At 38.4% G+C, this 11,806-nt stretch overlaps 2 protein-coding genes across 3 annotated transcripts in view; both read left to right on the top strand.

Annotated features, from left to right (window-relative positions):
• Positions 1–885: 885 nt before the first annotated feature.
• LOC127649646 (gastrula zinc finger protein XlCGF8.2DB-like) overlaps positions 886–11,806 on the top strand; it is a 95,754-nt gene continuing 84,833 nt past the window's right edge. The window contains exons 1-2 of one of the 2 annotated variants that reach the window (XM_052134878.1): positions 909–949; positions 9,070–9,244. In XM_052134878.1, coding sequence (XP_051990838.1) covers positions 9,148–9,244 — 97 coding nt within the window. In that variant the 5' untranslated portion in view covers positions 909–949; positions 9,070–9,147. Of the gene's footprint in view, positions 950–9,069; positions 9,245–11,806 lie in introns of both variants that reach the window. The other variant, XM_052134880.1, reaches the window with a different exon arrangement.
• On the top strand, positions 10,374–11,589 carry LOC127649658 (P2X purinoceptor 7). The gene is made up of 3 exons (XM_052134904.1): positions 10,374–10,554; positions 10,798–10,952; positions 11,158–11,589. The coding sequence occupies exons 1-3, from the start codon at positions 10,480–10,482 to the stop codon at positions 11,318–11,320; spliced, it is 393 nt and encodes a 130-aa protein (XP_051990864.1). The 5' UTR covers positions 10,374–10,479; the 3' UTR covers positions 11,321–11,589.

Raw genomic sequence — 11,806 nt, 5'->3', positions numbered from 1 at the left:
ATTTTTAATTCATGTTTTATCTTTGGGGTTTAAATAAACCTTAATTTTCACATAGCCTACTTCAACAGTGCATCTTGAATTATTAGGCTTTATTATGAAAATATAAATTAATCAACTATCAATAACAAACCAGCAAGCACGATGTAATGCAGCATTGCAGTATTGGCACTCTTTAGTGGTGCTTGAATGAACAAGGACATTTCATTCTCCCATCCTTATTTCCTTGCATCCTTTGCTCATTCCTAAGAGTGAAGAGCTAGGACATTAGGAATGGAAATAAGGAGGAAGAATGTCAGAAATTAGAAGTGCCCATGGACTTGCATGCTCCATTATTAGATTTAAATGTTTATTTTTTTGAGTTTTTGATCAGTAACTGACTGTAAAGAATGAGACATTATTTAATAACATGGATTGCATGGATCTCATTTGGACACATTACACAGATTGAGTTGAACCAATCTTTTACCCTCGACCCGCAGTAAAACGTTCTCATTTGCATAGAGTGAAAGATATATCTTGGGATTTTATGTTTTTTCTTTAAATCAGATTTTTTTTTTAAAAAAAAATTTATGTTAAACAAAGCAAAATCCAATTGTTTTCACATACCCCCGGTTGGGATTCACTGAAGTAAGATATGTGATTATTTTACAATACATGCTTGTATGTTCAGTATAGTACAGGTTTGAATATCAGAATTTGATATGGCTTAAAGAATGGATTGATGATGCTCCATTCTGGTTCTGGATGTAGAGATTGGGGCAGAGTCAGAGTGTCAAGTAGCATAAAGCAAGAAAAAGTGCGAATCAGAAGAAATAAACGATGATTGCACAGAAAATCTGTAGGTGGCGATATGCACGTAAAACGCGAATCTCCCAAAACTAAAGAAGAAGACGGACATGTTGTGACGTCATAAATGCTCATCAGTCGGCTGTGGTTTCTTTCAGACAAGGTAAGTGTTTTATAAAGTGAAAAAACATTTCAATCGTTTTCGGTTGGATTGCATGTTGTGTTCAGGGTACGTAGAAATATTCAGATACTTCTGGAATCTTCATTCGGATTGAGTTTAATGGGACTGACTGAAATCTGCGCATGTCAACAATGACACGATTCCAAACTAAAGCAGATCCAGTGAGAACTGAGTTCTTCTAACATGTGTGCATGTATTACAGATGTGCATACAAAGTCAACACATGCTTTCCTTTTCAATGTTTTCTGCTGATGGCTCATATCTTGATGCATTATTTCATGTTTTGTTATTAATTATGTGACATATTCAGCATTTCATTTGAACTTCACTGAATAACGCCTGGTCAAATAATGCAGATGAAGACAGGACTGAGGTGTATTTCTGTGTTGATTTACTCGCAGTTTATAGTTTTAATGTTAGTTTTGATGCTTTTATACCTGGTTAATTGTGCATTATTTGGATGTATTTACATTATCATACTGTCTTGGTAATGGAAAAGCAGTTTGGTTCAATGGTTCTTTTGGATCACACTTATTGAAAAATACATGTGGAGAACAATGAAGATACACTGAGGTAGATTAATGCAAAAGATTGTGTTTCTGAAGATTCATCAAAACATCCAAGGAACACAATGAAACAGTTGCCAAATGAACCAGAATACATTTGTAGAACAGCGGTGCCCACTAAACTGGTGTAAACAAGTGTTATTCAACCTTACCTTGATCAATGGGGATCACTGGTCGTGGTGCGGAAGCAGAGTTGTGAAACATTGGATGTAGGGGTGGGCGATATGACCAAAATCATATATCACAATATGAGTCATTTTATATCACAATAACGAGATATATATATATATATATGTATCCTGATGTTTTTAGAATTTCCAGAAAAATCTATAAAATAGTATTCTATATTAAGCCATGTCACAATGTGTAATTTGAGTAATCCAGTCAGTGAATATTAAATAATTTTCTCTTTATGTTAAACTTGACAAACATAATCAAAGTAAAAAAAAAAAAGAAGTGTCACATTTCAGTCTGATGGTGTGTCATGAATGTCATTGAATTTACTTTGACGGTGGCTCAAGTAAAATTTCATGTCGCAGAAGCGAATTCAGTGTCATTTTTTTCTTGCGTTCTAGACAAGATTTCATCTTATTACATGTGCAGCTGTCAGTGGAAAAACTTCGTTTCATTATTTCTATCAGTCTCACGTGAAGCCCTGACCACATATGCGCACATGGATATATTGGCATACTCAATGTACAAACCTTGCCAATCACTGTTTTCTGCTCGGTATCGCGTTTTCTAAAGCCAAAGCGATTCCACTTCACAGAAGACGCATTTTCCCTTCATAATCTCCTCATCTTCTTGTTCAAATGAATTTGATTGCTTTCTCCGCTTGCCATTTTGCCAACTAACGCATGCAGAACTGTGATGTCATCAACAAAAGATTTTGCTCTTATGGAAAGAAATTAGTACTTTTGTTCACCAAAGTGGCATTCAGCTGATCACAATGTATAGTCAAGACATTAATAACATGAATAATCACTATTACAATTTGAAAACGATTTTCAGAACCTCTTAAACTACTTCAAAGAGTTCTCATCAAAAATCATCTATGTGCAGCAATGACAGCTTTGCAGATCATTGAAATTCTAGCTGTCAGTTTGTCCAGATACTCAGGTGACATTTCACCCCACACTTCCTGTAACACTTGCCATAGATGTGGCTGTCTTGTCGGGCACTTCTCACGCACCTTACAGTCTAACTGATCCCACAAAACCTCAATGGGGTTTAGATCCATAACACTCTTTTCCAGTTATCTGTTGTCCAATGTCTGTGTTTCTTTGCCCAAGCTAACCTTTTCTTTTTGTTTTTCTGTTTCAAAAGTGGCTTTTTCTTTGCAATTCTTCCCATAAGGCCTGCACCCCTGAGTCTTCTCTTTACTGTTGTACATGAAACTGGTGTTGAGCGGGTAGAGTTCAATGAAGCTGTCAGCGGAGGACATGTGAGGCGTCTATTTCTCAAACTAGAGACTCTGATGTACTTATCCTCTTGTTTAGTTGTACATCTGGTCTTCCACATCTCTTTCTGTCCTTGTTAGAGCCAGTTGTCCTTTTTCTTGAAGACTGTAGTGTACACCTTTGTGTGAAATCTTCAGTTTTTTGACTATTTCAAGCATTGTGTATCCTTCATTCTTCAAAACAATGATTGACTGATGAGTTTCTAGAGAAAGCTGCTTCTTTTTTTCCTTTCTTTTTTTTTTTTTACCTAATATTGACCTTAAGACATGCCAGTCTATTACATACTGTGTCAACTCAAAAACAAACACAAAGACAGTGTTAAGCTTCATTTCATGAACCAAGTAGCTTTCAACTGTGTTTGATATAATGTGATATAAAGTGATTTTTTGTACCAAATTAGCAATTTAGCATGATTATTGGTTTCATTTGGTGTTGGAGTGATGGCTGCTAAATAGACTGGACTACTGTAATGCTCTCTTCCTGCATGTGCTATTAGACCTCTGCAAATGATCCAGAATGCAGCAGCACGTCTGGTCTTTAATGAACCTAAGAGAGCACGTTACACCACTCTTTGTCTTTCTCCACTGGCTGCCGTTTCATGCACGTACTAAATTCAAGGCCCTGATGCTGGCATACAAAACAGCCACTGGGTCTGCTCCAGCAGATTAAACTTTCCACAACAATGCAGCGTTTTGTTAAGATTCAGAAATTCACTCTCGTGAAATTTAAAAATTAATTCCAGTGACCAACTATCTTCCTGACATTTCATTGATGTTTCTTTGAAAAAGGGATTATGTAAAGATTGCATTCAGGATATGATGTTATTTCAACTATCGACCAGAAGAGGTTGTTTGTTCTTAGCAGACCTGCTGATCACTGTAGGATTCTAGCATGGGTAAAATACATAGGCAGTATTGTGAATAGTGAGAATGTTCTCTGACGCATGGGACTGTTTGGCCTGAGCGTGTGTTGTGGTGCTGAAATGATTTGTATTAATGCACTGAAGCATTATGTTCTTTTATCCAGTATTGTTATTGATGATAATATGTGAATTTTGGATTGTTTAGATCTTAACTAATACCTTTCAGCTGTTTTATGAGGTAGGTTTGAAAATGTTGAGTCCTTGTCTGTTAAGTTGTGTGTTTGTGTGTTGCAAATGTAGACAATCCAAATTAGTTATGTTTTCTTGAAATGTAAGTTGGAAGTATGTTGCTTGTCAGTTGAACATGAATTTATACATTTAAACGACATGTCCTTTTTAAAAGCAAAATACTCTGAATTGCCACTAAAGAACTACTACCATCTCTTTGACTGATGTTTGTATCTGTTGGTGTGTAAGCATATGTGTTTTAGTGTGCGTGCATTTGAACGGCCAACATTTAAAGGTGCTGAAAACAATTTTTTTCATGGAAAGTTATGATATCATTGGAGTTTGGTGTTTTGGAAAGATAGGGTGTGGCTAATCCAACGGCTCAGTCTCGTGGAAGTAGAATGGCTGAAATCATTACAGCACCTTTAATTACATATAAATTATGTATATAAATCGCTTCAGACTATAAGTTGCAGGATGTTTCAGATGATGAAAAAAACGCGACTTATATTCCGGAAAATATGGTAATCGAAAAGAACGATGTAGAATTGTAACCGAGAAGTCTTTAGATTATGCAATTTGAAAACTATAGAATATGTTTTTAACATTAATGCTGCATTAATTTGATTGGCTGCATTAAATTGATTGGATTAGACGATAATGAGATAAAACAAAGGCAATCTGATTAAACACAAAATACAGTTTTCAAATATCTATTTTTTTTATTGAAGCAAAAAAGTTATCCAACACCTATATAACCCATGTGAAAATCTAACTGCCCCCTTAAACTTAATAGCTGGTTATGCCACCTTTAGCAGCAATAGCTGCAACCAAACACTTCTGATAACTGGAGATCAGTCTTTCACAACGCTGTGGTGGAATTTTGACTCACTCTTCTTTGCAGAACTACTTTACTTCAGCCACATTGAAGTGTTTAAGATCCTGCCACAGCATCTCAATCGGGTTCAAATTAGGAATTTGACTAGGCCACTCCAAAACTTGAATTCTGCTTCTTTTGAGTCATTCAGAGGTGGACTTACTCCTGTGCTTTGGATCATTGTCTTGCTGCATAATCCAGTTGCACTTGATCTTCAATCACGCACTGATGGCCGGACGTTCTCCTTTAGGATTTTCTGGTAGAGAGCAGAATTCATGTTTCCCTCAATTATTGCAAGTCATCCTGAAGCAGCAAAGCATGCCCACACCATCATTCTAACACCACCATACGTGACCGTAGGTATGATGTTCTTTTTGTGGAATTCTGTGTTTGATTTACGCCAGATATAACAGTACACCTGTCTTCCAAACAGTTCCTCTTTTGACTCATCAGTCCTCAGAACATTCTCCCAAAAGCTTTGAGGATCATCAAGGTGTGCTTTGGCTAAATTCAGATGAGCCTTAATGTTCTTCTGGGTTAGCAGTGGTTTTCGCCTCGCCACTCTTCCATGGATGGCATTTTTGTCCGGTGTCTTTCTGATAATGGAGTCATGAACACTGACTTTTATTGATGTGAGAGAGGCCTGCAGTTCCTTGGATGTTGTCCTTGGCTTTTTTGTGACTTCCTAGATGAGTCATTGCTTTGCTCTTGGATACATTTTGGAAGGTCGACCACTTCTGGGAAGTGCCAAGTTTTCTCCATTCAGAGATAATGGCTCTCACTCAGGTTCTTTGGTGTCCCAGAGCCTTTGAAATTGCTTTGTAACCCTTCCTGAAGTAGGCCTATTTAATTCACCTTTTTCCAACATTGGCATTGTGTGTTACTACTGGGTGAGACCTTTTTGCAAACTTCATGATGCTATAAAAGTTCTATTTAGGTGTTGATTTGATTGAACAGGGCTGGCAGTAATCAGGTGTTGGGTGTGTCTAGTCCATTACGAATGCAGCTTCATAGATTTGAGGATTTAGTAACTTAGGGGGCAAATACCTTTTCACACAGGCCCAGTTGGTATTGGATAACTTTTTAGCTTCAATAAATAACATTTATCATTTAAAAATTGTATTTTGTGTTTACTCAGATTGCCTTTGTTTGTTAGATTGTTTTTTTACAATTTAGTATGAGATATACACAAAAACAGAAGAAATCAGGATGGGGTAAATACTTTTTCACAACACTGTATTCAGAGCACTGGACATCTGACCTGTGTCTTTACATTAAAAATAGGGATGCACTGATACCGGTATCTGGTATCGGCCTCGATACCACATTTTCTAAAGTACTCGTACTCGTTAAAAGTCCCCCGATACCGGGGACCGATACCACGGCCTGAGAAATGTCTATGTTTGAGCGGCGTGTAAGGGGTTAATCACAGGCGCCGAGTGCCTTCCCCCAGGCCCCGGCTGCAGCTCAGAGCGGGGAGAAGGCGAGGCGAGATGAGACATGTCAGCCGTGTGGAACTATTTCAAAGTGAATGAAGACGACAAAACAAAGGCAGACTGCAAATTGTGCTCAGCGAAATTGTCCAGAGGAGGCTCAAAAGGTAGCGCATTTAACACAAGTAATTTAATCAAGCACCTAAAATCCCAACATGACAACGAGTACAAAGAGTTTACCCACGCTTCTAAACCAACACAACCCACGCTGCAGCAAACTCTTGCAAGATGAGATAAAATGTCCAGAGACAATCCACGTGCTGTGAAAATAACACAGGCAATTATCGAGTACATTGCATTGAGTGACCAGCCACTCTCGGAGGTAGAAAATGTGGGATTCCTGCGTCTCCTCCATGTTCTGGAGCCCAGATATGATGTCCCAAGCCGCCGCTACATGACTGACACGGAGCTGCCTAAACTACACGACTCCGTGCAAAAACATATCCACAGCCTACTGCAAGCCTCCTCTGCGTTTAGTTTCACCACGGATATTTGGACAAGCAGTGTTAGCCCTGTGTCGCTAATTAGCCTAACCTGCCAGTGGATAGACGAGAGTTTCACGCCGCAATGAGCCATATTACATGCGAAACAATTCCGCGGCTCGCACACCGGCCAGGCTATAGCGCATGTGTTTGAGGAAATGCTCCAGACATGGGGTATACCTAAAACATCAGTACATGTTGTGCTTCGTGACAATGCCAAAAACATGATTAAAGCCATGAATGACACAGGGCTCCCAAGTCTGCCGTGTGTCGCGCACACGCTCCAACTGGCTGTTCACGAGGGATTATTAGCACAGAGGAGCATAGCTGATGCTATAGCAGTGGGGCGGAAAATAGTTGGGCATTTTAAACATTCTGCCTTAGCCTACTCCCGCCTCGAGGACATTCAGGGACAGCTCAACCAGCCAATAAAGAGACTGCAGCAGGACATACAGACGCGCTGGAACAGCACGTATTACATGCTCCAGTCCCTCATTGAGCAAAAGCGAGTGCTGGGGGTGTATGTGTCCGAGCATGAACTCCCTGACTATCTCACCGCTCACCAATGGGCTCTTATGGAGAAGACTGTTGCCATCCTCGCCCCCTTTGAGGAACTAACTAAAAAAGTGAGCAGCTACGACGCACTAGCCTCTGATGTCATCCCAGCTGTGACTGTGCTAGTGAGACTTCTAAACAGAGAAACAGACGAGGACCACGGCGTCAAGACAATGAAAGCAACCTTACTGAAAGAAGCGCTTCAGTGACGTCGAGACCAACCCACTGTACTTCATCTCCTACATACTTGACCCAAGGTAAAGTCTGTGTGCTATAGGTATTCAATGGTAAACTACAGTACTAAATGTAAGATTAATTGATTCCATCTGAAATATTATATTATATTATAGTTTTGTAACTAAAATACACAAATACAAATGTATGCAATATATATATATATATATATATATAATATATAATATGAAATATATTTCCCTTATTACTACCAGAAAGCCAAATGGCTGGCATTTGTGACAGTGGTTTAGGGAAACTAAAATCTGTCCTATTTTTCCACATATTAATACATTCATGAATTTTGTTCAGGTATAAAGATCAGCTTCTTCTCCAACAACACTGCTCGGAGGCCAAGCTGCACCTGAAGCAGGAGCTGCAGATGATGTCCAGAGCTGAGGCAGAGGGGAGTCGGGCAGAAGCTGCAGAACCTCCTGCTAAACTGTTCCTCAAGGCCCAGGCCAGCACTAGCAGCTGTCTGGACACTGTATTTGAAGAAATCGCTAAGGAGCAGCCCCAGGCAGCACAGCCGCTGGCAGCAGGTGCTTCCATTGAGCTCGACACATACCTCGGAGAGGCCCCAAGCCCTTGTGAAGACAGTCCTCTGAAGTACTGGGGTGTCAACAAAATCAGGTTCCCCACTTTGGCTAAAATGGCCCATAAATACCTCTCAGCCCCATGTAGCAGTGTGGAAAGTGAAAGGCTTTTTAGCTCAGTGTCACACATTATAGATGAAAACAGAAACAGGCTGACTGCTGATAATGCAGAAAAGCTACTTTTCTTAAAAAAAAACCTGCCACTCACTTTTTCTAAATAGGCTCCATTAAGTGAGTCGTCTTAGACTTGATGTTAATACCTACCTCAGTTGCACTGACTGCCACAGTTCTATGTTGGTGGATGTTGTTAGTTTATTCAAATATTGTGCACTAAATAGCAAAGATGTTTATTAATGCCCCTTGTGTTGTCCAAAGCGGCAGTTTACAACAAACTGAAAAAAATACTTGAGTTGCACTGTCACTGTTTAATTTTTTTTTTATAATTATTTATTCTGTAATATGTTGCATACAACATGCTTTTCATTTTAAATAAATGTTCTTAATTCCAAACTAGTCCCTTGTTTTTTTGTTAAATTATATGACTAAAGCTGTTACCTGTAAATTTAAATCATGTTTTTTTTATTAAGTACTCGGTATCGGTATAGGCGAGTACTGAAATGCAAGTACTCGTACTCGTTTTCCAAAAAAGTGGTATCGGTGCATCCCTAATTAAAGAGAAACTGAATGCATTACATTTTAAAAATTAATTTGATTAATCATGATTATGAATTTTAATCATTTCTCTTTTCTAGGTTTAACCAAGCATAACCATTAACAAACACCACCTGGAACCTGCTTAAGTACCCTAGACTACACATACCCCTGAAAAGATGGAGTTTATTAAAGAAGAGTTTAAAGAGGAGAGTGAAGACATCCATATTTCAGAACCATTCACAGTGAAGAATGAAGATACTGAGGAACAAAGAGGTTGGTGTTAGAGGTCGACCGATAACAGATTAATCAGCTGATTTTTTGCAAATCAATGAGTTCTAGTCTTTCCTTACCATGATCGGCACACACATTTAACCTACAAGAGTCCGAAATGAAGAAGATCCCAAAAGCATTTTATTGTGCAACCAAAATTATAATAATAGCCAGAAAATTAAGATTTGGTGCATAATGTGGAACTTTTAACTATAAACAAGCCTGAAATACACCAGGTACTTTTATAAAAAAAAAAAATATATATATATATATATAGAGAGACTTGTCTCTGTTACAATGCTCTATATGTAAGTATTTGACAAATATCAGTCTACCTATAGTTGGTGTCTATTCTTGATTTTTATTAAATGACGGCTAATGAACACTTTCAGGCAGTTCACAAGATTTGGTGGCTGTAGTTATAAAATCATAGGAGCTGTGAAATTAAAATGAGAAATGTGTCTGAGTGTCTCAGTTAATTGTCCCCTTACAAATCTGTTTCAGTTGCTTAGATAGACTATTCTGGTTTTTGCAGTGACCAATGAACTTCCTCTCACTCTGATGATGTGGAGTGATGCGTCACTTTCAGCATTTACCCTGATTATTTTTTACGTGATTAATGCGTTTACCAATTTTGAAATTTTATTCAGCTCTGTGCGAGTTTTAAACACTGGATGAAATAGGGTGGAACCTTTGTGATGTGTCAGGGGACATTGAAGCGCGCCTATCATGGTTTTTAAACGTGCCTAATTTAGTTTTAAAGGTCTCATACAGTAGATTTACATGCATCCAAGGTCAAAAAACACTTTAATGTGCTCATAATTTAAATTGCAACAGTTCCTTTTTTCCCCAGTGTCAAAAACGACTCATTCTAAAGCGTTCATTTTAAACTCCTCCTTTCAGAGAACCTACTCTGCTCTGATTGGTCAGATACCCCAGTCTGTTGTGATAGGTCTACCGCTTACAGCGCGTGTCGGAAAGGAAATGCTCACTACCATATCCGAGTTCCAGCTCCGTCTGAAAAAATGTCTGTTTTACCATACCAATTTGAGCCCGAGTCCGACAATGATGCATCGGAAGATAAACCCGAACCACCATTGCGACGAGAACAGGAAGCTTCTCAGTGGTAAGTTCATATCTAGATTGACATACATTGTAAATACATGTTATAAGTGTGCAGTTACTCTGTATTAGCTGTAACAAGTGTACAACAAACCGATGTGTATATTTCTAATTAAATGAGGTGCACATGTGGGAACTGTACCAGAATGCCAAGCGAAGCTGAAAACCTCTGCTGCCATGAAGTAGGACAGGTAGTATAATATATTAATACATTATATTGCACCCTAAGTGCAATCAGTTACACTAGCACATACCGAATGTTATGTGTAATATTGTGTTGCATAATAGTTTTTATTATTTTTGCATGTTTCCTTACAAACGTAACTACAGGTTTATTGAATTTTTTTAAGTATGCAGTGATGATACCAGTCAGTACAACCTTTATTGTAAAGCAATGTTCTCTAGATAGTCAGTGTCACAATTTTTCTTCCTAGGTTCTAAGACGAATGAAAGAGATTCCAGTGCCTCCAACATGCATGGTACACCATCCCGGCTTTGAACCCAATTGTCTTAATCCATACACCCTTCAAAACATACACAACATCTATAGAACTGACTATGGCCCTTTGAGGTGCAGAATCATTGAGAAGTAAGTGTTTATTACTTGATAAAAATTTAAAATTAGAAAGTTAATTTAACTACAATGAAGATACGTTTTACAAAATTACATAATAAAGACATTATGAAAAATTATTTTGTACTCCAATAAATTTATTTATAAATATAGAAAATCCCCAAAATCAACAGTAATGTATACATTTGCATATTTCTTTTTTGTGATCAATCCTTTGCAGACAATACCGTCAGTTGGCTTATCGCAGCTTTGTTAGCTGGTGCTGGGGCTACTTAGGACGGCATGTCAGAGTTGTCATACCGTCATGTGTTGTACTCCGGATAAGCCTAGAGTTTCCGGATCAGTCTGGTGGCTATGTTGGCTTTCGACCACCCCTTGATTGAATCGGGAGTCATGGCGAGCAATTGCTTCCTCCTATGTGGGTCTCTCAATCGTGGAACAAAGGGCTGTGGGAATGCGGATTTTCAGTAACTGTTCAATAAATGGAGTGGGGTCCACACACACTTCCTCAAAGACCAGCCTCAGTCGGTCATCCACATAGTCTGTCAAAGAAAAAAATATCACAATGACAATCACTTTATTGTATGAATCATAAACCATATCCCCTGTGCTTTGTATGCGATGCAAGTACAATGTTTTTGTTTTGTAGTAGTAGTACATTATTCTTTTCTCTTATATTTATTGTTTATTTCATTTTAATAATAAAAATGTTTGATACTTACTGTGTTGGAGCTGTTGTTACTGGCCTTACGGTACATTCACCCTTTTTGAACTTGGGGTAGACCAGCCTGTACATATATTGTCCTGCTGAGGGTTTGGCTTGTTCTCAATTAGCATTTTCATTGTAAAGCATTGCTGCAAGAACAAGT

This window comes from Xyrauchen texanus, chromosome 9 (assembly GCF_025860055.1).
Source record: "Xyrauchen texanus isolate HMW12.3.18 chromosome 9, RBS_HiC_50CHRs, whole genome shotgun sequence".
In the NCBI taxonomy this organism is placed as follows: domain Eukaryota; kingdom Metazoa; phylum Chordata; class Actinopteri; order Cypriniformes; family Catostomidae; genus Xyrauchen; species Xyrauchen texanus.
Note: the sequence above shows the minus strand (reverse complement) of the source record. Positions and strands in the feature narration are given on the sequence as shown.